The sequence below is a fragment of the Puma concolor genome, chromosome A1, assembly GCF_028749965.1.
Source record: "Puma concolor isolate L17-30 chromosome A1, mPumCon1.1.hap2, whole genome shotgun sequence".
Taxonomy (NCBI): Eukaryota; Metazoa; Chordata; class Mammalia; order Carnivora; family Felidae; genus Puma; species Puma concolor.
In genome coordinates, this window is record NC_141667.1 from 27,441,827 (window position 1) to 27,464,405 (window position 22,579).

General features: G+C 40.7%; 1 protein-coding gene across 1 annotated transcript in view; it reads right to left on the reverse strand.

Moving 5' to 3' along the window:
- The window catches only part of ADAMTS12 (ADAM metallopeptidase with thrombospondin type 1 motif 12), a 326,954-nt gene that overhangs the window by 106,442 nt on the left and 197,933 nt on the right, over nt 1–22,579 (reverse strand). Inside the window, exons 6-9 of the mRNA XM_025924368.2 lie at nt 17,683–17,807; nt 13,534–13,683; nt 4,178–4,321; nt 3,671–3,815 (exon numbers count right to left, since the gene is read on the reverse strand). Of these exons, the coding sequence (XP_025780153.1) occupies nt 3,671–3,815; nt 4,178–4,321; nt 13,534–13,683; nt 17,683–17,807 (564 nt within the window). The remainder of the gene's footprint in view (nt 1–3,670; nt 3,816–4,177; nt 4,322–13,533; nt 13,684–17,682; nt 17,808–22,579) is intronic.

Below are 22,579 nucleotides of genomic sequence, written 5' to 3' on the forward strand. Positions count from 1 at the left end.
TTTCTTATAAGTTCATTATGCATTCATAAAGAATGATGTGCATAGCAGCACTCTCAACAATAGCCAAATTATGGAAAGAGCCTAAATGTCCATCAACTGATGAATGGATAAAGAAATTGTGGTTTATATACACAATGGAATACTACGTGGCAATGAGAAAAAATGAAATATGGCCTTTTGTAGCAACGTGGATGGAACTGGAGAGTGTGATGCTAAGTGAAATAAGCCATACACAGAAAGACAGATACCATATGGTTTCACTCTTATGTGGATCCTGAGAAACTTAACAGGATCCCATGGGGGAGGGGAAGGAAAAAAAAAAAAAAGAGGTTAGAGTGGGAGAGAGCCAAAGCATAAGAGACTGTTGAGAACTGAGAGCAAACTAAGGGTTGATGGGGGGTGGGAGGGAGGAGAGGGTGGGTGATGGGTATTGAGGAGGGCACCTTTTGGGATGAGCACTGGGTGTTGTATGGAAACCAATTTGACAATAAATTTCATATATAAAAAAAAACAAAAAAAAACAAAAAAAAGAATGATGTGCTGGGTAAAAAGTACCCAAGAACTCCCTGTACTATTTTTCTAACTTTTTTTGAGTTGCAAGCTTTCAAGATAAAAAAAAAAAAAAAAAGTTATAATAAAAGAGGATGAAGCTGTATTCTCTGGTATTTTAGGTGTTTTTTTTTGTTTTTTTTTTTAATTTAAAAGGATTAGGTTATCTTGGCTGCAATATGCAGGGATCTGAAGTCTTCATTCATTTATCTCAAGATTTCATTCTATTATCCATTTATCTATGTCCTAGGCCCTGCTAAAAGTGAGGAATAAAAGCTCCCTCAGAGAGCTTACATAAAGTAGGGGAGGGTACAGACAACTAGAAAGCAGCTACAGGGGTGCCTGGGTGGCTCAGTTGGTTAAGCGCCTGACTTTGGCTCAGGTCATGATCTCATGGTTCCTGTGTTTGAACCCCATGTGGAGCTCTAAGCTGACAGCTCAGAGTTGAGAGTTGCTTCCGATTCACTGTCTCCCTCGCTCTCTGCCCTTCCCCCATTCACACTCTGTCTCTCTCTCAAAAATAAATAAACATTAAAAAAATTTTCTTTAAGCAACTATAATATAGTCTAACAAAGTCTTTGTTCAAGAAAATACAGAATAAAATGTGAAATGATATTTAAGCTGATACCTAAAGGATGAATAGGAGGGGTGGTGCACAGGAACCAGAGCCTGCAAAGCTCTGGAGGTGGTAGAGAATGCACAGCACTTTCAGGGAATGAGATTGTTTGGTATATGAATAAACACAGAGTATAAAACAGTAACTGACCAGAGATAGCCAGAGTGGTCTGTTTCTAGTAAACCACAGGATACCCTGAAAACTCCTTACCTTTGTAAAACATATAAAGTTGTGGATAAAATATTTTAAATATTTTAAATGCGTTCCTGAGTTGGCAAGAAAGTAAGAGATATCCTCAGAGGCTAAACATGTAGCAGAAATGTTGGGCATCTAGAGATACAAACCTGGTCACTTAGATTATAATTTTAATGGTCACCTGAGTACTGGTGACAATGTCCTGGGCCTGTGTAGCATGGGAAGTTGGACTGGAGACCTCAGAAAGACCATAACCCCAAAGGACTAGCCCTTGTGTGAAAGGATGGACTAAAAGAAACCTGGGGACACAGCCGAAAAATCTGTTTTGACCCTAACTCTAGAAGAAATAGTAAATGTTACCCCTGAGATTTTGTAACCATGACCCATGTAGTTGCATAACATCCAACCGATAATTTATTTTAACTAATCCAAAATCCTCTCTGGAAGAATATGAGCCTTAAGGAATAACCTGATAAGAAGTTTCACAACCAAGAACTCACAATAAAACAAAAATCAAGAAAAGGAAATAATCTATAATAAGCAAGACATAGAAGAAATCCCAAATAGGAAAAATAGACCCACATAGACTCTGGACTTTGGAATTATCCAACATAAACTGCAAAATAAATGTCTCAAATATGATTAAAAAACAAAAGATCATATTGAAAGCCTGAATTAGAAACAAGAAACCATAACAGTTAGAGAAAACTTAGAAAAATAACCAACAGACTGCCACAAGTAAAAAAAAAAATACCATCAATGAAATTAAAATTTCAATAGAAAGGTTAAAAAGAGAAGTAGATGTGTCTGAAGAGAGAACTAGTGAGTCAAAAGAAAAAGAAATCACACAAACTGCAGAGACAAAAAATATGAAGGCAGGATCCCAAGATATGGAAGATTAGTGATTAAGACCAACATACATGCAACTGGAATTCTAGGTTAGAGAATGGAGAATCAAAACAATATTGTAAGAGATAAGGCCAAAGAACAAGAGATAGGATGAATCCTGAGGCCCCTTTGAAGCCATTTTAGAGAATTTAAACTTTAGTGTAGGAAATGGGGAGACTGAAATATTTTATTGAGAGGAACACAATCTAATTTCCATTTATAAAGGTCATTTTGGCTGTATTTGGGGAGATGGATTAGAGTTGAGGGAGGTAGTTCAACTCCAGGAAAGGAGACCCATCAAAGACCTACTTCAGCCACCTAGGAATAGATGGATTTTTTTTAGAGATATTTAGGAAGTAGAATTGGCATAATTTGGTAACCATTTAGGAGTGAGGCTTGAGGGATTTCTGTCCCAACTTTCCCTTCTCTATTGAGTCTTGCCCATTGTGTTTAAGCACAGTTATTTACTTCCTCTTCAAAGGTCTTTTTACATGTCTCTTTTTGTGTTATCTCATTGTATTGAAATTGTTCTGTCTGCTTCCTCCACCAGAGCACAAGCTCCTTAAGGTGAGAGAGAATTTATTCCATTAATTTTTGAGGGCTTATTTTTTACCTTTTATTCACTAACAGCACAGAATCTGAGGATGGTTGAATGTGTCTTGCCTTGCCCATGTCTATGTGTTAACACTGGTACCTTCACACGACAAGGGATGCACTCAGAGAGTAGGCAAGGTTCAGATCACAAAGGAATGCCACACATAGGAGCTGGGGCTTTATCCCATGGTCAATGAACCCTAACAGTGGAGCAGAGCCATGGTTAGTTCCGTGTTTTTTTGAAATAACCTGAGCAACAATTTGAATGAAGGAGAGACTGGGTAGGAGGTAATTACAGTCGCAAGGAGAGAAGATGAGAGACTGAATCAAAACAGTACAGTGGGAATGAAGACGACAGGACAAAGCCACAAACTCTTTAGGAGGTTAAATGTCAGGGCTTGATTTACTAGATGGATAATAAAAATAAAGGAGATGAATGAATTGGGATGAAACTAATTCCTACTTGGCATCTGGGGTTTCTCTACACCAGATGGGAAATTCAGGAAAGGGAGCAACTTTAGGTTGCTACAGTCTGCAGGTGTAGAATTGCCGTGATTCCTGAAAATCACTACAAAATTTTCTTCACCACCACCCACTTGCACAGGATTGCTATCTCCATAGAATACCAAGGAGGCTGGGTCAAGGAATGTAAATGACCCCCAACTTCACACCTTCTGCCTTACAAACACTTTGCCATAAACAGAAGGTTTCCATTTCTGTGTCTGGCTCTTCAGATTACCAAATAGTTCCCTGGCCCTTCCTTCAGCATGCTAGAGCCCTTAAACTCCGTGCATAGCCACCAGATGCACCAAGATACCCAACACTTACTTCTACTTCCTGGCAGAAGGTGGCATTGGGGCCATACTGCAGCTGGCATTGATGATGAACATCATAGATTACTCCAGGAGCAATGACCTTGGACTTCAAGCCTTTCTTCTGGGGCATGTCATCGAGACAGAACCCCCAGCCTCGACTAAAATGAAAACAAGAAAACAGTAGTAAATCATCAGAGGGATTTCCACGATCACTTATAACATAAATCCTAGTTGTGCCGGCCAGTTTCCAGGGACTTAACACACACTCAGATCATAAAGAGCCACCGTGAGCAAAAGCAAGCAAGGGGATAGGATGTTCACCTGGCTGTGGCTGGAAGGCAGGACCCATCCACATTTCAGGGTCAGAAAGCAGAAGTGAAATCCACCCCTTCTGATGCCACCTGATACTATGACCTGTGAGCGGCACTGAGACTTTTCCAGGGCCCAGGCAAAAAACTCAGACTGACTTCCAGTTTAAGGAGACCCAAGTGCAGCTGTCCTGAAAGGCACTGTCACTTACTCCAGGAAGCGGGTGATATACTCCTTGCTGCACTTGGACCACGTCAGTGGGGTGGGATTGTACTGGAGCTGGCGGGACATGATGTATGGGTGCCTGCCCACGGGCTCACAGTCATTTTCCTTCCCGTCATGCTGGATGCCAAAGCTGCAGGAGGGCACAAAGCACAAGAACATTAAGGAGGCTGGCATGAAATAGAAAACCACAGTTTCTTCAAGGTGAAAATAACCCACCGAGAGCCACTTTTGTACAGACTGCATGTGTTTACCAAGTGGGACTGTGAAGGTGGAGAGGGATATTTTGAGCACGTCTTGGCCTCAAATATGCAACCATGGGAACCATGCAGCCAATTCCAAAACTTCTCTTTGGCTAGAAGCTCCTAGTTTGGCTTTCTAGGAGTCTGGAGTCAGGAGGGTAAACCCTGCCTTAAGCAATCTTCTTCCTCCTGCTTTAGTAACCACAGCTCAAAACCCCCAAACCTTCATTCTCCCTTTTCATCATCATTTGAGGAAGAGCATGAAAGGGTAAGCCTATGGGAGACTTTGTCAAAGACCACAAGCTGTGAGTGACTGGATTTCTTTCGAGTCTTGTCATGGGAGTTCTCCAGTATCTGAGACATCAGGGAGACTTCACAGCCCAGTGATTAGAGCAGGGTTTTTGAAGACATATGATCTGGACTCGCATTCCAGTTCTGTCACTTCGTGATCTGGGAGTTACTGAAACGGGTTCAGCTTCAGTTTCCTCTTCTGGAAAGTGCAGAGGTCTTCACTGTGCTCGGGTCAGATCTGAATGGATGAGTCTGAAAACCACTTGGCAAGTGCCTGGCATATAATAAGGGCTCTGTGAATGACGGGAATCCCTTATTGTTGCTTTTATCCTTGTCTAGCTTATTTCCCTTTTCTAGATGAGGAAGCTCAGAGTTTGAGACTTTTCGAAAGTCCCACAGCTAGTTAGTGGCAAGAGTAGGTCTTCTGCAGCTCACCCTGCTGTTGCAGTGTTCTTACCCAGGCCTCACTCAGCCTGCTCCCTGGTCCTCCCACTGCCAGGGCTGACCAGGTAAAGCAGCCCTGAATGACCCAGAAGAGCTTGTCCGGCATGGCAGGGGTGCCTGGGATGGAAGCAGATTCAGAAGTCTGTTTATGAGTTGAGTCCTCAGGATCAGCCCAGGATGCCATCAGAGGTCCCCACAAGAACTCTCTCCACTGGGATCTGCTTACAACAGGCATACTTGCAACCCAGAGATGTTGGCTCAACTCTCCAAATCTGAACAGGGGAAAGTAGAACCTTTTACTCGGCAAGTGAAATTCAGCCCATCTGACAGGGAAGCTCATATGCAACTTTACTAAAATCTCCTGATCAACATTAGTGACTCTTACAGAAAATAGTCTCTGGGGGCTTTAGAGATTTCTTGTATTTTGCTTAACGCATTATGATGTTATCAACTTACTTACAGACTCCGATCACATTCCACATGAATACAAAATTCACAAAGGACTCAGAGAATTAATCTGCAAAACTCTTATCACCCAGCCACAAAGAATGCGATTCAATGAAAGCTTTCTTCCCAAGCAGGTCTTCCCTATGCTGTTGCAAATCCATTCTTATCTAGCTCATGAAGTACTCCACAAGTTCACCTGCGGAATAATTAGTAAGAACCCTAAATTGCAAGCATGGTTCAAAAATATGCATGAATCATGGTTTTTCCAGCACTGGATATTCTAATACAAGAAGACATATTGCTGGATCTTATACACAGGGGCGATTCACACCTACACTCAAAATATATCAGTTCCCCCGAAGCTCATTTTGTTCCATCTAAAGTTTCTAATTTTAGGATTTCCCCCCTCCAGCTTCATCACCCCTCTCTTCCCCCATCTTATGAGCTAAAAGCAGTGCTACTGAAAATGTCCCTCTGGACTGTGTCTACTAGGTCTAAATGGGTGGAATGCTCCTGCCACATGGGAACAGTGGGTCAATGAGAAGTGAAGGCCAAGGAAAGCACATGGGGTCATAGGGATGGAAGGTTTGCATCCAGGAAGTTACTTTCTAGCAGATGGGATGGACACTGAAGAGCAATTTGGAGTACAGAGCCGTCTACAGGCTCAAACAACTTCCTGGGCTGTTGGATTGGCCTGCTTTACCTCATGCTTCAGTTTCAACCCCTGTTACATGAGTTTGCCAAATTACAGATGTGAAATAGCAATTAATTAATTACCTGGGTTTCGGGGTATCCTTTGATGGAAAAGATCCATTCCTTGCCTTTTATTATTCATTTTTTAAGTATAGTTAACACAATGTGACATTAGTTTCAAGTATACAACGTAGTCATTTGACAGGTTTATACTTACGCTGTATTCACAAGTGTAGCTATACCATCAGCTGTCCTGATACAATGCTATTACAATATCATTGATTCTATTACTTATGTGCTGCCTTTCATTCCTGTGATTTATTATTCATTTTATGGTGGAGAAGCAATAGCAGAGAACAAAAACCTCAAAAATATGATTGTGAGCTTTTAAAACCCATTTAGGGAATACCAATTTCACATATTTAACATGCAAAGGTCTGTAATGAAATATATCATGATCTGGAAGTGGGGGAGATATACTGGGTGAATGTTGCCTTTTAAGTGTTCATCTATATTGTTATATTTTCATTACTTAAAAGTGAAGGATGCTAGGTCTCAAATAAGTTTTTAAATTTCCTCTGGGGATTGTACCTTCATTGTTGGGCACTTACATAAGGAGTCTGATAAAGGTGGTGAGAGACTTCAGGTATAAATGGCTGATATAATCCAGGGTCTTCAGGAATGGATTTTCAAAAAGTTTTCTCTCAAAATAAAAGTGAAATTATTCACATAAGGCCATAGCACAAGTTAGTTAACTTTACTTTCTATTTTGCATCACACATAGTAATGAAACAAACATGTTTCCAAGAAACAATGGGGTATCTTTGTTATTAATCTTTGAGTGTCTTTTTGGGATACTGGTTTATCAGTTTTGTTTTGTTCATTCTTGGATTGCTGCAGCCATTTCATTAATCTGCCCAGTGTTTCTCAGTTTGGTCCACAATTAAGACTATATAGCTAAAGGAAGAACTAAATACCCCAGAAGTATCTTTTACTATGAGCAAAAGTTTCTTAGGAAGCCCTTAAAGTCTTCTTTCATTTGGTTTTGTTTTGCTCAAGTATTTTTCTATCCCTCAAACTCAAGCTTATGTGTTCCTTCAACTTTCTCTTTTTTATCAGTGACTCTAAACTTTTTTGGGGGGGGGCATTTAAAAGATGCTGTTTTAATACAAATCAAAAGCACAATGAGATATCACTTAACTCTGGTCAGAATGTCTAGAATCAAAAAGATAAGATTCTCACCACTGGTAAGAATGTAGAGAAAAAGGAACCCTTATGCACTGTTGGTGGGAATGTAAATTGGTACAGCCACTGTGGAAAACAGTATGGAAGTTCATCAAACAATTAAAAAGAGAAATACCATGTGATCCAGTAATTCCACTACTAGGTATTTATCCAAAGAAATTGAAAACTCTAATTCAAAAAGATACATACTTCTATGTTCACTACAGCATTATTTACAATAGCCAGGATATGGAAGCAACCTAAGTGTCCATCGATAGATGAAGGGATGAAAAAGATGTGGTGTGTGTGTATATGTATATGTACACACAATGGAATATTAGTCATTAAGGGATGAAATCTTGCCATTTGCAACAACATGGATGGACCTCGAGGGTATTATGCTAAGTGAAATAAGTCAGACTGAAAAAGAAAAATACCATATGATCTCATTCATATGTGGAATCTAAAACACAAATGAATAAACAAACAAACAAAAAGCAGAATCAGACGTGTAAATACAGAGAACAAACTGGTGGTTGCCAGAGGGCAGGAGTATGGAGGGTGAGCGATACAGGTAAAAATGGGTGAAGGGGAGTGGCGCATACAGGCTTCCAGTTATGGAATTAATTAAGTCATGGGAATAAAAGGCACAACACAGGGAATACAGTCAATGATACCGTAACAGGGTTGTATGTTGACAGATCTACTACACTTGTGGTGAGCATAGCATAACCTATAGAGCAGCTGAATCACTATGTTGTATACCTGAAACTAATGTAACACTGTGTGTCAACTATACCCAAATAAAAAAGATTAAATAAAAAAAAGTCTTTATTTAGGTTATCTGTATATGTCCTGATGCCTTTCTTTTTTTTAAATTAAACTTTTTATTTTGAGATTATTGCAGGTTCAGTTGCAGTTTTAAGAAATAAACAAAGCGGTCCCCTGTATCCATCACTCACCTTCCCCCCAATGGTAATACATTGCAAAACTATAATCCAGTAGCACAGTTGGGGTATTGATGCTTATACTGTCCAGACACAGAATATTATCATCACCACATGGATCCCTCATGTTGCAGTTATAGCCACACCCACTTCCTTCCCTCTCCCATTCCATCCTTAAACCCTGGCAGCCATATATACATTCTCCATTTCTACAATTTTGACATTTCAATCACATACAGCATGTAACCTTTTGGGACTGGCTTTTTTTTCACAGAGCATAACTGTTTGAAGATTCATCAGGTCACTGTATGTATCAATGAAACAGTGAAAAAAAACATGTTTCCAAGAAACAATGGGGTATCTTTCATTTTATTGCTAACTAGTGTTCCATAATGTGTGTCCATCCCAGTTTAGGTAACCATTCACCCTGTTGGGTTGACACCACCCCTGGATTGTTTCTAGTTTGGGGCTATTAAGATTAAGCTTCTATAAACATTCATGTAAAGGTTTTTGTGTGAACATAAATCTTCCTTTCTCCAGGACAAATCTCAGGAGTACGACTGCTAGATCATACGGTAGTTGTAGGTTTACAGCTTAAAAAACCAACAAACTATTCTCTACAGTGCCTGGACCATTTTACTTTCTCACCAGCAATGTCTGAATGATCTGATCCCTCTGCAACCTTGCCAGCATTTGGGGTCACCACTATTTTTTTAGTCATTCTGATTGTTGTGTGACATCTCATTGCGATTTCAATTTGCATTTCCCTGGTAGTTAATGATGTTGAATACAGTTTCAAGTGCTTATCTGCCATTTGTATGTCTTTTCTGGTGGAATTTCTCCTTTTTGCCCATTTTTTAATTGTACTGTTTGGGTTTTTTTACTATTGAGGTTTTTGTTTTGTTTACATTTATTTATTGATTTTGAGAAACAGCAAGAGTATGAGCAGGGGAGGGGCAGAGAGAGAGGGAGAGAGAATCCCAAGCAGGGGATTCAAACTGAGGAACTATGGGATCATGACCTGAACTGAAATCAAGAGTTGGATCCTCAACCGACTGAGGCACCCAGGCGCCCTAGTATTTGAGTTTTGACAGTTGCTTATATATTTTAGATGCTTAGTTCTACTGGATATATGGAGTATTCATTTCCTAGGTAGGTGATAAAAATTATTGTGAGCTTAGTGGCTTAAAATAACATAAACTTATTCTCTCACAGTCCTGGAGGACGGAAGTCTGAAATCAAAGTGTCAGCAGCACTCTGAACCCTTCAAAGTCTCCAGGGGAGAATTTTTCCTTGCCCCTTCCAGCTTCTGGTGGCTGCAGGCTTCCTGACTTGTGGCAGTATGACTCTAACTTCTGCCTCCATCTTGACATGGTCTTCTCTTTGATCTGTGTCCAAATCTCCCTCTCTAGTCATTGGGTTTAGGGCCCAACCTAAATCTAGGGTGATTTAGTTTCAAAATTATTAACTAATAACATCTGCAAAGATCCTATTTCCAAAACAGGTTACATTCTGAAGTTCATAGAAGCCTTGAATTTGTGAAGGGGAACACTATTTAAGCCACTACATAGGGCTTGCAAACATTTTCTCTTGGGCTGTGGCTTGTATTTTCATCCTCTTAAAAGAGTCAAAAGTTTTAATTTTGATGAGTCCAAGTTTTAAATGTTTCCTTTTATTGATTGTGCATTTGATGCCAAGTTTAGAAACTCTTTGCCTAGCCCTAGATACTTAAAATTTCCTATTTATGTCCTAAAAGTTTTTTAGTTTTACATTTTACATTTAAGTTTGTGTTCTACTTCAAGATCATTTTTGCATATGGTGTGAGACTTAAGTAGAGACTCTTTTTATATATTAAAAACCAACACAGGGCTTGATCTTACAACCCTGGGATCATGACCTGAGCTGAAACCAAGAGTCAGACACTCAACTGACTGAGCCACCCAGGCACCCCACACACAATCTTGATTACTGCAGCTGTATAATAAATTTTGAAATCTTGTAGCCTGATTCTTCTCATTTTATTATTCTTTTTCAAATTGTTTCGAAAACTTATTCTAGTTCCTCTGCCTTTCCATATACATTTTAGATTAATTTTTTTATATCTCAAAAAGAATCGTGATGAGGGGTGCCTGGGTGGCTCAGTCGGTTAAGCGCCGACTTCAGCTCAGGTCATGAGCTCGCGGTCCATGAGTTCGAGCCCCGCGTCGGGCTCTGTGCTGACAGCTCAGAGCCTGGAGCCTGTTTCAGATTCTGTGTCTCCCTCTCTCTGACCCTCCCCCATTCATGCTCTGTCTCTCTGTGTCTCAAAAATGAATAAACGTTAAAAAAAATTAAAAAAAAAAAAGAATCGTGATGAAATTCTCATAGAAATATCATTAAACCTATATATTTATTTCAGAAGAATTTCATCTTTACTATGTTGAGTCTTCCAATTCATGACCATAATAGGTTTCTCCATCTATTAGGAGATCTCTATTTCTTTCTGCAGTGTTGTGTAGTTTTCAGCATATGAGTCCTGTACATGTTTTGTAAGATTTAAATGTTTATAATAATTTTATACAAATATTTCATACTTCTGAGTGATTGTGAAAGGTACCGCATTTTTAATTTCAGTGTTCACTCGTTCATTGTCTGTATATAAAAATGTGAGTGATTCTGTATGTTTATGTGGTATCCTGTGAGCTTATTCTAGTTTGTGTGGTTGCATAGATTCTTTGGGGTTTTGTACATATACAATTATATTATCTGCAAATAGAGCTAGTTTTATGTCTTCCTAATCTGTATTTTTTTTTCTTGTCTTAGTGCACTGGCTAAAACCATACTCCTTTTTCTTTCTGTTCCTCAGACTTCGGCATTTACTTTGTCCTGTCTTCGAGTTCACTGGTTCTTATTTTGTCTGCTTATATCTGCCAATGAATCCCTCCAGTTAATTTTTTTATTAGAGTGATTGTACTTTTTAGCTCCAAAATTTCATCTTGGTTTCTTATTAGATCTTCTATATCTTTATTGATATTGTTATTTTGTTCACGTATCATTTCCTTTATCTTCTCCATATCTTCTTTAGTTCTTTGAGCATCTTTAAGGCAGTTGTTTCAAAATCTTTGTCTAACACATCTGCCCTCAGGAACAGTTTCTGTTGATTTATTTTTTTTCCTTTGAGATCATACTTTCCTGGTTCTTTGTATGTTTTATGATTTTTTTGCGTAGAAAAATGGACATTTGAATCTGTTAATGTGGTAACTCTGGAAATCAGATTCTTCCTCTTCTGTAGGGTTTTCTGTTTTTATTGTTGTTGTTGTTGTTGTTATTACTATTATCATTATTGTAGGCTGTGTCTGTGCCAAGGATCAACCTGAGGTAAAAATTTAAGGTCTTCGCAGGTCTTTTCAGAGTCTCTATCTGGGCACGTGTGATCACTTTCTAATTTTCCCCATGTATGTAATTATTTTTGAAAGTCCTATTCTTTATTGTCTAGCTCTCAAAAGGGAAAAAGGAGAAATAAAAAGAGGGAGAGAAAATGGTGCTGGCCTCTTAAATCCTCTGGCAGTCACTCCAGTTTAAGGGGAGCTTGCAACAATGTGGAGAGGTGCAACAACAATGGCTGCCCCAACTTTGTCTTCACCTCTGTGATCAGAAGCAGCCATCAGCAACCAGAGCACAACTTGTGCCTCCTGTTAACTGACGTTTGCTTAATGGTGTTCTCCATCGTATAGCAGTTTTTTTTTTTTTTTTTTTTTTTTTTTATTTATATATGAAATTTATTGTCAAATTGGTTTCCATACAACACCCAGTGCTCATCCCAAAAGGTGCCCTCCTCAGTACCCATCACCCACCCTCTCCTCCCTCCCACCCCCCATCAACCCTTAGTTTGTTCTCAGTTCTCAACAGTCTCTTATGCTTTGGCTCTCTCCCACTCTAACCTCTTTTTTTTTTTTTTTTTTTTTTTTTTGTTCCCCTCCCCCATGGGTTTCTCTTAAGTTTCTCAGGATCCACATAAGAGTGAAACCATATGGTATCTGTCTTTCTCTGTATGGCTTATTTCACTTAGCATCACACTCTCCAGTTCCATCCACGTTGCTACAAAAGGCCATATTTCATTTTTTCTCATTGCCACGTAGTACTCCATTGTGTATATAAACCACAATTTCTTTATCCATTCATCAGTTGATGGACATTTAGGCTCTTTCCATAATTTGGCTATTGTTGAGAGTGCTGCTATGAACATTGGGGTACAAGTGCCCCTATGCATCAGTACTCCTGTGTCCCTTGGATAAATTCCTAGCAGTCGTATAGCAGTTTTAAATTTCTGCTTTATTCAATGTGTTCCTTCAATACATATAAGTAAAATGGGGTTAACAATGGTACCTATTTCATAACGTTATCAAAAGGAATCAACAACACAACCCAAAATGGAAGACATAAAGGATGCAAACATGTGAATGTTTGTGACTTGTCAGTGATATTAATACCTCAGCATTTTATAAAAACTAAACAAGGATTGTTACTCCCGAATTAATCAAGTAAGTTAAAGCTTATGTCCTTGTCTGTGTTCAACCCTTTCTTTTTTTTTTTTTTTTCAACGTTTTTTTTATTTATTTTTAGGACAGAGAGAGACACAGCATGAACGGGGGAGGGGCAGAGAGAGAGGGAGACACAGAATCGGAAACGGGCTCCAGGCTCTGAGCCATCAGCCCAGAGCCTGACGCGGGGCTCGAACTCACTGACCGCAAGATCGTGACCTGGCTGAAGTCGGACGCTTAACCGACTGCGCCACCCAGGCGCCCCTGTGTTCAACCCTTTCTAATTCAGAAAATTGTAGTAGCCTCTTTGATTCTGTGGTGTAGTAGGTACAAGTGGTCAGGGAAGAAGAGACACTGAAATCTTTGAAGTGTGTGATTATCCCCACTTTACAGATGAGGAAGCAGAGGTTTAGGAGGGTGAGTCTCAAGACACAGTGTAACCTGACTCCTAATGCCCCATTTAAGGTGCTTGCCCTTCCCTCTACTGACATGGTGCATGAACATGGCAAGGGGATCTCAGTTTCCTTGGCCCTTTACCTGTGTCCGAGCTCATGGGCAATTGTGAAAGCCAGAGGGAGTCCAGAGTCTTCATTGATGTTACAGCTCCGGTGAGGCTGGCACATTCCTGACAGGTGGGACAGACCCAAAGTCTCACAGGGGCGATTGACACTAGCACAGATGTCTTTTCTGAAAGCAGAGAATAGAGATGTATAGGCTCCCAAAGAAACATCTGAAAAAATCCTCCTGGAAAAAATCTGGGTATTAGTTCACATTCAATATGGTCTGGAAAGCATGGTTAAATTATTTTTAAAACTCCATAGGGAGCAATTCACAATTCATAAGATTATTACGATTTCACCTCTAATTACTGACTCTCACTAACACCTAAAAAATGTGGGAAAATATGACAATTTTTAACGTTTATTTATTTATTTTTCAGAGAGAGAGAGAGAGAAAGCTCAAGCAAGCATGAGCAGGGGAAGGGCAGAGAGAGAGAGGGAGACAGAGAGAATCCCAAGTAGGTTCCATGCTATCAGCTTGAAGCCTGACATGGGGGTCAATCTCAAGAACCACAAGATCATGACCTGAGCAGAAATCAAGTTGGATGCTTACCTGAGCCATTCAGTCACTCCATGACAAAGGTTTTATTTTGAGTTGCTTTTGCCCTTAATCTCAGGATGCTAAATTATATTGTTTGGCCAAAAAGAGAAGGGTTTGATTGAAAATTGAAGATTATTTGAACTTTTAAATAAAGGATAACCAACAGTGGCTGAGCATTCTCACATATGAAACCCCTTTTCTGTGCTCAAAATGCATCTGAGAACTTTTGCTTATTCATGAAAAAGGCAATTGATCTCATCAATTCATCTAGAGATCAAACAGTTGGCTCTCCAGCCCCACTACCCTAACTATATGGGACATTGGAGGGAATGCACATACAAATAAAGACTCTTAGGATCTCAAAAAATACTGGTTATGGTTTTTAAATGTAAAAATATGCTTCCATACCTTTGTGGGGATTATTTCAGTCATTGACAAGAGTTAACTTGGTTTGGTCTGGTTTTCTTCAATTCAGGAAGAGCTCTTTGCCAAGAATAACTAGCATAAATGCCAACAAGGTTCTGAGCTTGTTAGCTGCAGACCTTCAACTCATCAGGTTTGTGTGGGTACCATTTCTGGCAACTAATGATCTGTTTGATGTTTCCACTGGGCCATGGAAAAGATCCAGGCTCTGAAAACCCCTGCGAGTCCTCCGTTCTCCAGGAGGCAATGGCTGGGACAAAGGGATAGGAGAGAGTGGCAGCCCATGTCACGGCATGCCAACTGACACGATCCCCACTCTAACGGCAATAGTTTTTGGGTAGGTTTGTGTTGGAGAGCTAGATTGGATCAGACAGCCCAATCATTCTAAATAATTTCTGTGTCTGTGGGAGGACCAACCAACCAACGTTTCCACCCCTGCTGCAAAATGTACTTGTTACTATTTCATTTTTTTTAAAGTTGCTTGGAGCTGCTGGGAAAAGATTGGTGTCTACTGCTAATTTACCTGCTTTCTCATTCAGATGGGGCAGGTGTTAAGTCCATTACATAATTGTTTACTAACTGCCTACTAAGTATCTAGCACTAAAGAGGAAAAAGAGGTGGGGGGGGGGTAATAAAAGAATTATAGAAACATGAGTCTTGCAGACAAGGAGCTTCTGCTCCCCAAAGCAGATTAGCTCTACCCTCACCATGCACTGGATATTGTATAAGAGAAAACATGCCTTGGTATGCAGTTACTAGCCTTGCTTCATGCGGTATGTTTAAGCCAAATCCACCTTCTACTGAATGAAACTCTGCAGAGAACCCTGTTGAATGGATCTCAGCACAGTCATCCATAGGCAAGTCACATACCTCCCTCCCTGGTCCTGCCTGTTTTTCAAACCAGAGGTTCCCAACAGGGGTTGATTTTGCTCCCACCCACTCTTAGAGACAGTTTGGGTTGTCACAACTTGTAGGAGGGTGCTACTGGCGTCTCATGGATACAGGCAAGAGATGCTGTTAAATACACCTCAGCACACAGACAGCCCTGCACAACAAAAGAATTACCCAACTCAAGATGCTGAGGGTAAGAAATCCTGCTTTAGCATTTGAAATACTCTCCACTCTTCAGGAGTTGGTGAGGTTCATCATATACTGAAACCAGGCCCTTGTTTAAAGGAAGAAAAATTGTCATAATAAGAAAAAAAATATAGTAAGAGAACAGATCCTTCATATTCTTATGGGTAATAGTTAAGAGTACAACTATCAGGGTCAAACTACCTGGATTTAAGTCTTAGTTGTACTTGTTAATGGAAATGAGATTTGAGGCAAGTGATATAACCATGCCTCAGTTTCCCCATCTATAAAATGGGAATAATTGATGGTAGTTCAACTACCAGACTTGTTGTGTAGATTAAATGGAATAATGATTGTTCTAATAGATGTAGCACAGTGCTACATCAGACACTCCACAAACGCCAGCTATCATTAATTCACTCATTTCCTCATGTGAATGAGAGAAGAAATGATATCTGCTTTCAGGGCAAGGAAAGAGAGGAAGGTGACACAGTTTCTAACAGTGGTCCTGAATCCAGGGTTCTTCCCTACAGCTAGGTCCTGCCTGGACTGAAGTCTTCCCCTGGCTTCTTGCTCAGGTCCTCAGTGTTCCCTGCCTGTGTGTTGCTCCCCCATCCCCTGCCCCCCACCCCGGCCAGGGCCCCAGTGTTTACGTTCCACACCCACACTAACCTACCTCCCAGCAGAGCTACCGATGTCACAGACCCTAATATGAATCTAATGTAATAGGTTTATTCCACAAACTTCTTTTGAAAACTGTTTGCATTCAACTGAAGTTTTGATACTTTCATCCAAAAGAATGACTCTGACGGTTGGAGTGAAAGTTGGTTATCATCCTTTGCGGGCACCCCATGCATCAGGATACTAAAGGGACCAGTGACAGGCCAAAATGTTCAGGGGCAGCCTGCCCTCCCTGGGGAGAACACACGCGCGTGCACACACACACACACACACACACACACACACACAGGGCCTTCCAGTGCATGAGTTCTCTGTGGCTGACAAGCCAGGCCGAGCAGACTCTTCTATTTACACATCCCTCGATTTCCTGATGTCTCCGAATCTGCACAGGAGTTCCCCATGAGAATTTAACTCCCCCGTTAATGAAAGACTTCATTTAAAATAATGTCTGGGGGTGCCTGGGTGGCTAAGTTGGTTAAGTGTCTGGCTCTTGATTTCAGCTGAGGTTATGATCTCATGGTTCATGGGTTTGAGCCCCGTGTCGGGCTCTGTGCTGATGGTATGCAGCCTGCTTCGGATTCTCTCTCCCTATCTCTCTGTCCCTCCTTCTCCCTATCTCTCTCTCTCCCTCTCTCTCAAAATTAAAATAAAATAAGATAAAATAAAATAAGACAAAATAAAATAATGTCTGATGCTTGGCAGGTGTTCAATAAGTATTTATTGAATCAGTGAGCAAACATAGCCTCCAAGAGCGTGGGTTGATCAGAAAAGTTCATTAGCCTTTCACAGCTATAAGTCTTGGAAGGTTGATGGTTTTTATTAGCACCACAGGGTCTGTCTGTCATCAGAACAAAATAGTATCTTCATGAGAATAAAGGGAGAAGCAAACTGCTCTGTGTATTCAGGGAAGGGCCGGCCGCCCATATTCTGTCCTCACCATCAGGCAGGGATGGGTTACAAGAAGGACTGATTTCTGTAGAGAAGGTTGCATGTTTCTAAACTGGAGTAAAAATTTCAAGAAGAAAATAAAGGATTGGAAAGCCCAGGCTTAAAAGTTACAGGAGTCTTTAACAAGGATCTGTAAACAATCTTCCTGAGCTTATAGAGCTGCATGAAAAAGCCAATTTTAAAGATGAAATCATCACTGGGATATGAAAAAGGCCTGCATTTTGCCAACAGATTTTTGCCAACAGTTTATTAACATGGAGAGTTTTGTCACACACGTTTAATAATTGCCCCCTCACTGGTATGGACATCACGAGTTGTCTAGATCGTAGATGTTGCCTTTAAAAATGATCAAAAGCGGCAAAGAGTAGGAGACTCTCATGGGTTTGAATAGGGGACAACTCTTTCACCTGCCAGCCCCCCTGCTTCGCAGCCCCTGGCTTCCTATAGTCCCTGGGGTACCTGGTGAGGAGGACGGCCACGTCATGATGGGCAGGGTTAAGGTCACTCTTGGGATTGATGCTCTTCTGCCACTTACAGAAGCTGGACAGTGTCTTCTCTGCATGGTGAACTATTTTCAATCCTTGCTAGAGAAAGAAGAGGAAGAGATTGGCATGGGTGAGTTTACTGTGCTCAGGGCTCATCACAGAAGCTCTTAGAAGCAACCAAGTGTGACAAGCTCTGGGTGGGCACCTCAGCTATCTGTTAGGCAGGAATCTGGCAGAGGCCAACTTACTCCCGGCTCTAAATACCATCACCCTCATGACTTTTATCAAAAGAATCTGAAGGGCAGAAGTGCAGGACAGAAATTATCACTGGAACAAGTAGCCCTTGAAGAAAAATTAAAACTGCATTAGCCAAGACCAAGAGCTGTTTGAAATCACATCTCTAGCAGCACTCTGCTTCCTAAGCCACTACGATTCCAAAGAGGCATTTTTACGTCTAATGCAACAACAGAAAATGATTTTCAACAAAAAGCTTCTTCCTTGCATGAGAACTCCTACAACCTGGGTTTCCATTTTGGTCTCACATCTGCGGATGAAGGGCAGAGGATGACATAATCTCTCTAGGCTTCTAACCAGTTGGAATCATTAGCTGTCTGACAACAATTAGGTTGCTGCATTGGATGCCCTCAGCCTGCAATTTCAAGGGCTGCTGAATAATCTATTTGGGCCATTGTTACGACCCAGGATGGGAAGAGAGGGCTTGTTCCAAATTAACTGGCTGAACACTTGTCAAATGGAGGGGGACAGATAATCATCTTTATTTGAATTTCTAAAGGAGATGTTCCTTTTCCCTTGCCCCATTTCTTTGGGGTCTCTATATCAAGCTGGCCTTCCTCCAGGGTGGATTCTACCTGGAGAATGACTACTTCCATTGATCTACTCTAAACTGAGTCTATCACTCTGGCCTCAGTCCAAGAAGTTCAAGACAATCTCTACATCAAACTATGAACTTGCTTCTCCACTACTCTGCATTTTGCTAAGGCCACACCCAAAGCAAACAAGGCCTGAGAGGCTTCAGTTGCCTGTTAAAGGCACTTCCAGGTCCCCCCCCCCCACACACATGCTAATTAACCACCACAGACCACCTGCCTTTCATGAAAACGCAGAAAGGTGGCTCATCATCAGACATGAAAACCCATGGAATTGCTTAGCATTATGAATTTAAATAGAAGAAACAGACTTCTTAATTTACTAATCCTCACTGTTCTGTCATCCAGCAGAATCATGTATGGTGGAAAGGGAGGAGGAATTATGGGGGACTAGCTGGGTACAGGGGTCAGCCTCCTATTCATCTAGTCAACCCTACCTAGTCAACCCTACCAGAACCAAGGCTTACACCCACCATAGGGAATTGGCAAGGGGGCATAAAGCAGGAATGGAAGGAAAGAGAATGGAAGGCACGAGAAAGAAAAGAGAAGTAAATAAAAAGGGAGAGAGGAAGGAAAGAGAAGAGAGGAAATATTTCTTGATCATTATGTGATCTGTGTGCCAGATACTTTCACATATGTTCTTTCATTTCATTTAATTGCATCTTCTCGGCATTATTTCTAAAGAAAGCATTGTTATTTTCATTTACAAGAGGGAATTGAACCTCAGAGAAGTGAAAAACTAGCTGAAGGTGATTTGAGTCAGATACTGAATCAAAGACCCCAAGAACGAGGGCTCCTGGGTGAAGCATGGTTCCAGTGTGTGGCCAGCCTCATTAGAAGACAGCTCCTTCACACAGGAAGGTAGATTATCAAACAAAGAATCAACTACAATTTGATTGCCTTGAGGTCTGTTTTCAACCCTTCATTTCTTTGTTTGGTTATGGGCTTTTATTGTTTTGTGTGTGGGAGGAGGTCTCTGAGAGAATGCTCATTAATTAAAAAAAAAAAAAAAGAACATTTAGAATTATTCCAAAGGAAAAGAACTACTTAGGCATAAGTCTAACAAAACACATGCAAGATCTGTGTCCTGAAAATCACAACATGCTGATCAAAGAGCAGAGGCTCAATGTAAATTTCACACTTTATACAAATACTAACTCAGATGGATCACAGACTGAAATGTAAAATGTAAAACTATACAACTTTTTGAAAAAAAATCATAGGAGAACATCTTGGAGACCTGGGGCTAGGCAAGGAGTTCATAGATTTGACACTAAGGACATCATACATAAAAGGGAAAACTGAAAAACTGGACTTCACCAAAATTAAAACCTTTTGCTGTGAGAGATAGCTTTGAAGGGAATGAAAACATGAACTACAGAATGGAAGGAAATCTTTATTAGACAAAGGACTTGTACAAAGAATACATGAAGATCTCTCAAAACTCAACAATAAAAAATAACGACAGAAAACAAACAAACATGAAATCTCATTTCACTGCAGAGGATGTACAGATGACAAAAAAGCACATGAAAAGATGTTCAACGTCATTCGCCATCAGAGAATTGTTACCTAAAACCACAATGAGATGTTACTACAGGTCTCTCAGAACAGATATAATTAAAGACAGTGGCAGCGCCCAATCAATGGGGAGGATGTGGGGAAGTTGGCCGCAGGTAACACTGCTGGTAAGAGGACAAGATGCTACAGCCACTACAGAAAACAGGTGGATAGTTTCCTTAAAACAAACAAACAAACAAACATGCAACCACCCCCTGACCCAGCAATTGCATCCCTGGACATTTATCCCAGAGAAATGGAAGACTTGTGTTCACACAAGATCCTGTAGGAGAATGTTTGTAGAACTTCATTCATACTAGCAAAAAACTGGAACAACCCAAATATCCCTCAATGAGTGAATGGTTAAACAAACTGGTAAATACCGTGGAATGCTACCCAGCACTGAAATAGAACAAACACTTGAATGCACACAATTTGGATGTATTCTTGAGGGAAATACCTTGAATGAAAAAAATCCAATCTCAAGAGGTTATGTCCTCTGTGATTACATTTATATATTTTTATTACATATATTGCAATATATTTATATTACAAATGACACAATATTAGAGATAGAGAACAAGCTAGTGATTTCCAGGGGTTAGGTTGGTAGGTGGAAGGCAGGTCCAAAAGCATGGCACGAGTTGTCCTTGTAATGAAACTATTCTGTATTGTGGCAGTAGTCACATAAATTTACATGTGTTAAAACTGCATAGACGTGGGGCGCCTGGGTGGCACAGTCGGTTAAGCGTCCGACTTCAGCCAGGTCACGATCTCGCGGTCCGGGAGTTCAAGCCCCGCGTCGGGCTGTGGGCTGATGGCTCGGAGCCTGGAGCCTGTTTCCGATTCTGTGTCTCCCTCTCTCTCTCTGCCCCTCCCCCGTTCATGCTCTGTCTCTCTCTGTCCCAAAAATAAATAAACGTTGAAAAAAAAATTAAAAAAAAAAACTGCATAGACGTAAATGCACACATACACACACACTTACACACACAAATCAGTTCTTATAAAACTGATGAAATCTGAATAAGGTAAGGGTTTGTATTCATTTCTTGGTTATGATATTATACTAGAGTTATGCAAGATGTTATCACTTGGAGAAGGTGAGTGAAGGATATAAAGGATTTCTCTGTGCTATTTCTTTCAACTGCGTGTGACTCTGTAATTATTTCAAAACAAAAATATTTTAAAAATATCTTAAAAATGATAACCGGTCTGAATAAAGGCTTGAGGGTTGCAACAGAAAATCTTACAATGCACTTTTCAGTATGATTCTATGTGGGTTACTTACTAGTTAGTCGTATGTGCAATCCCATAGCTTTGAATCAAAGGGAAGCTGTACTCTTTGAGATGGGTTACGGTGGGTAGGAAGAGCCCACACACTCACACACCCACACCCGACACACTTCACGCACCTACGCAAAGGTTTAATTAAGTTCCCTGTTTAAGTAGCCATGAATATAAGAACTTATTAGGGTTAAGGTGACCACACAGACAGAAGCAGAGGGAGGCCATCTCAGAATATTCTTCGGCTCACAAAATCCCTGGTGGGGGCACACAGCTCAGGGTGGGATACCACCAGATTGGAAAAGCTCAATTTTTGCTTCATTATTGCCCTTTTATATGTTGGTTGGACTCACCACTTTGGAAGACTTACATACTAATCCGTGAATGTCTGTTTAAGGAAAAGTGAATGTTTACAAACCTCTACTCTCCCCGAGCCAAATTCAGTGTCAGCAAGGACACATCTTCATCGTGGGGAAAGCAGAGTCATTTTCCAGATGTTGAAGCATAAACTCTGCTTCCAGTTTTCCCATAAATTACTAAGAGCTCATTTCCCTGAAGGGCCTTAGGTATTAGGCATCCAATCCTCTCGCTGCAACAGTGAGGAAATGCAGGCCAGAGAGGGGCAGTACTTTAGCCAAGTCACACAGCAGGTGTTGGCAGAGCTGGGCTTCGTCCCAGGTTTGCGGCTCCTAGTCCAGGACTAGTGATTTCCAAACTGTTGAAGACTTCTCTAAGTCTAGAAACTTCTGTAAGTTTGGACTTCAAAAAGTCTAAACTTTTTGCTTGAACAATAGGAAAGATTTAACGATTAGCCCAGTGGATGATTTTTGCTTATTTCTTCTCCCCCAGGTCACACTGGGGAGGAGACAAACACAGGAAGAGATGCTCTACTTCTGAGACCCCCCAGCTCTCCATCCTCCTCCTGCTCTCTGACCACTTCTCAGGCTCCTCCTAGGTTCTTCTGTCCTTCTTTTGGCTCACTGTTCATTTCACTCTCAATCACAGTCAGATTTTGGGACATCACCTATATGCTGCTGACTCTTGAATCTGCATCTCATTCCAAACCTCTCTTAGAGTGCAAACTCATGCACCCAAATCTCTTGATGGACACCTTCTGGATGGCACCACTCAGCCATCCCT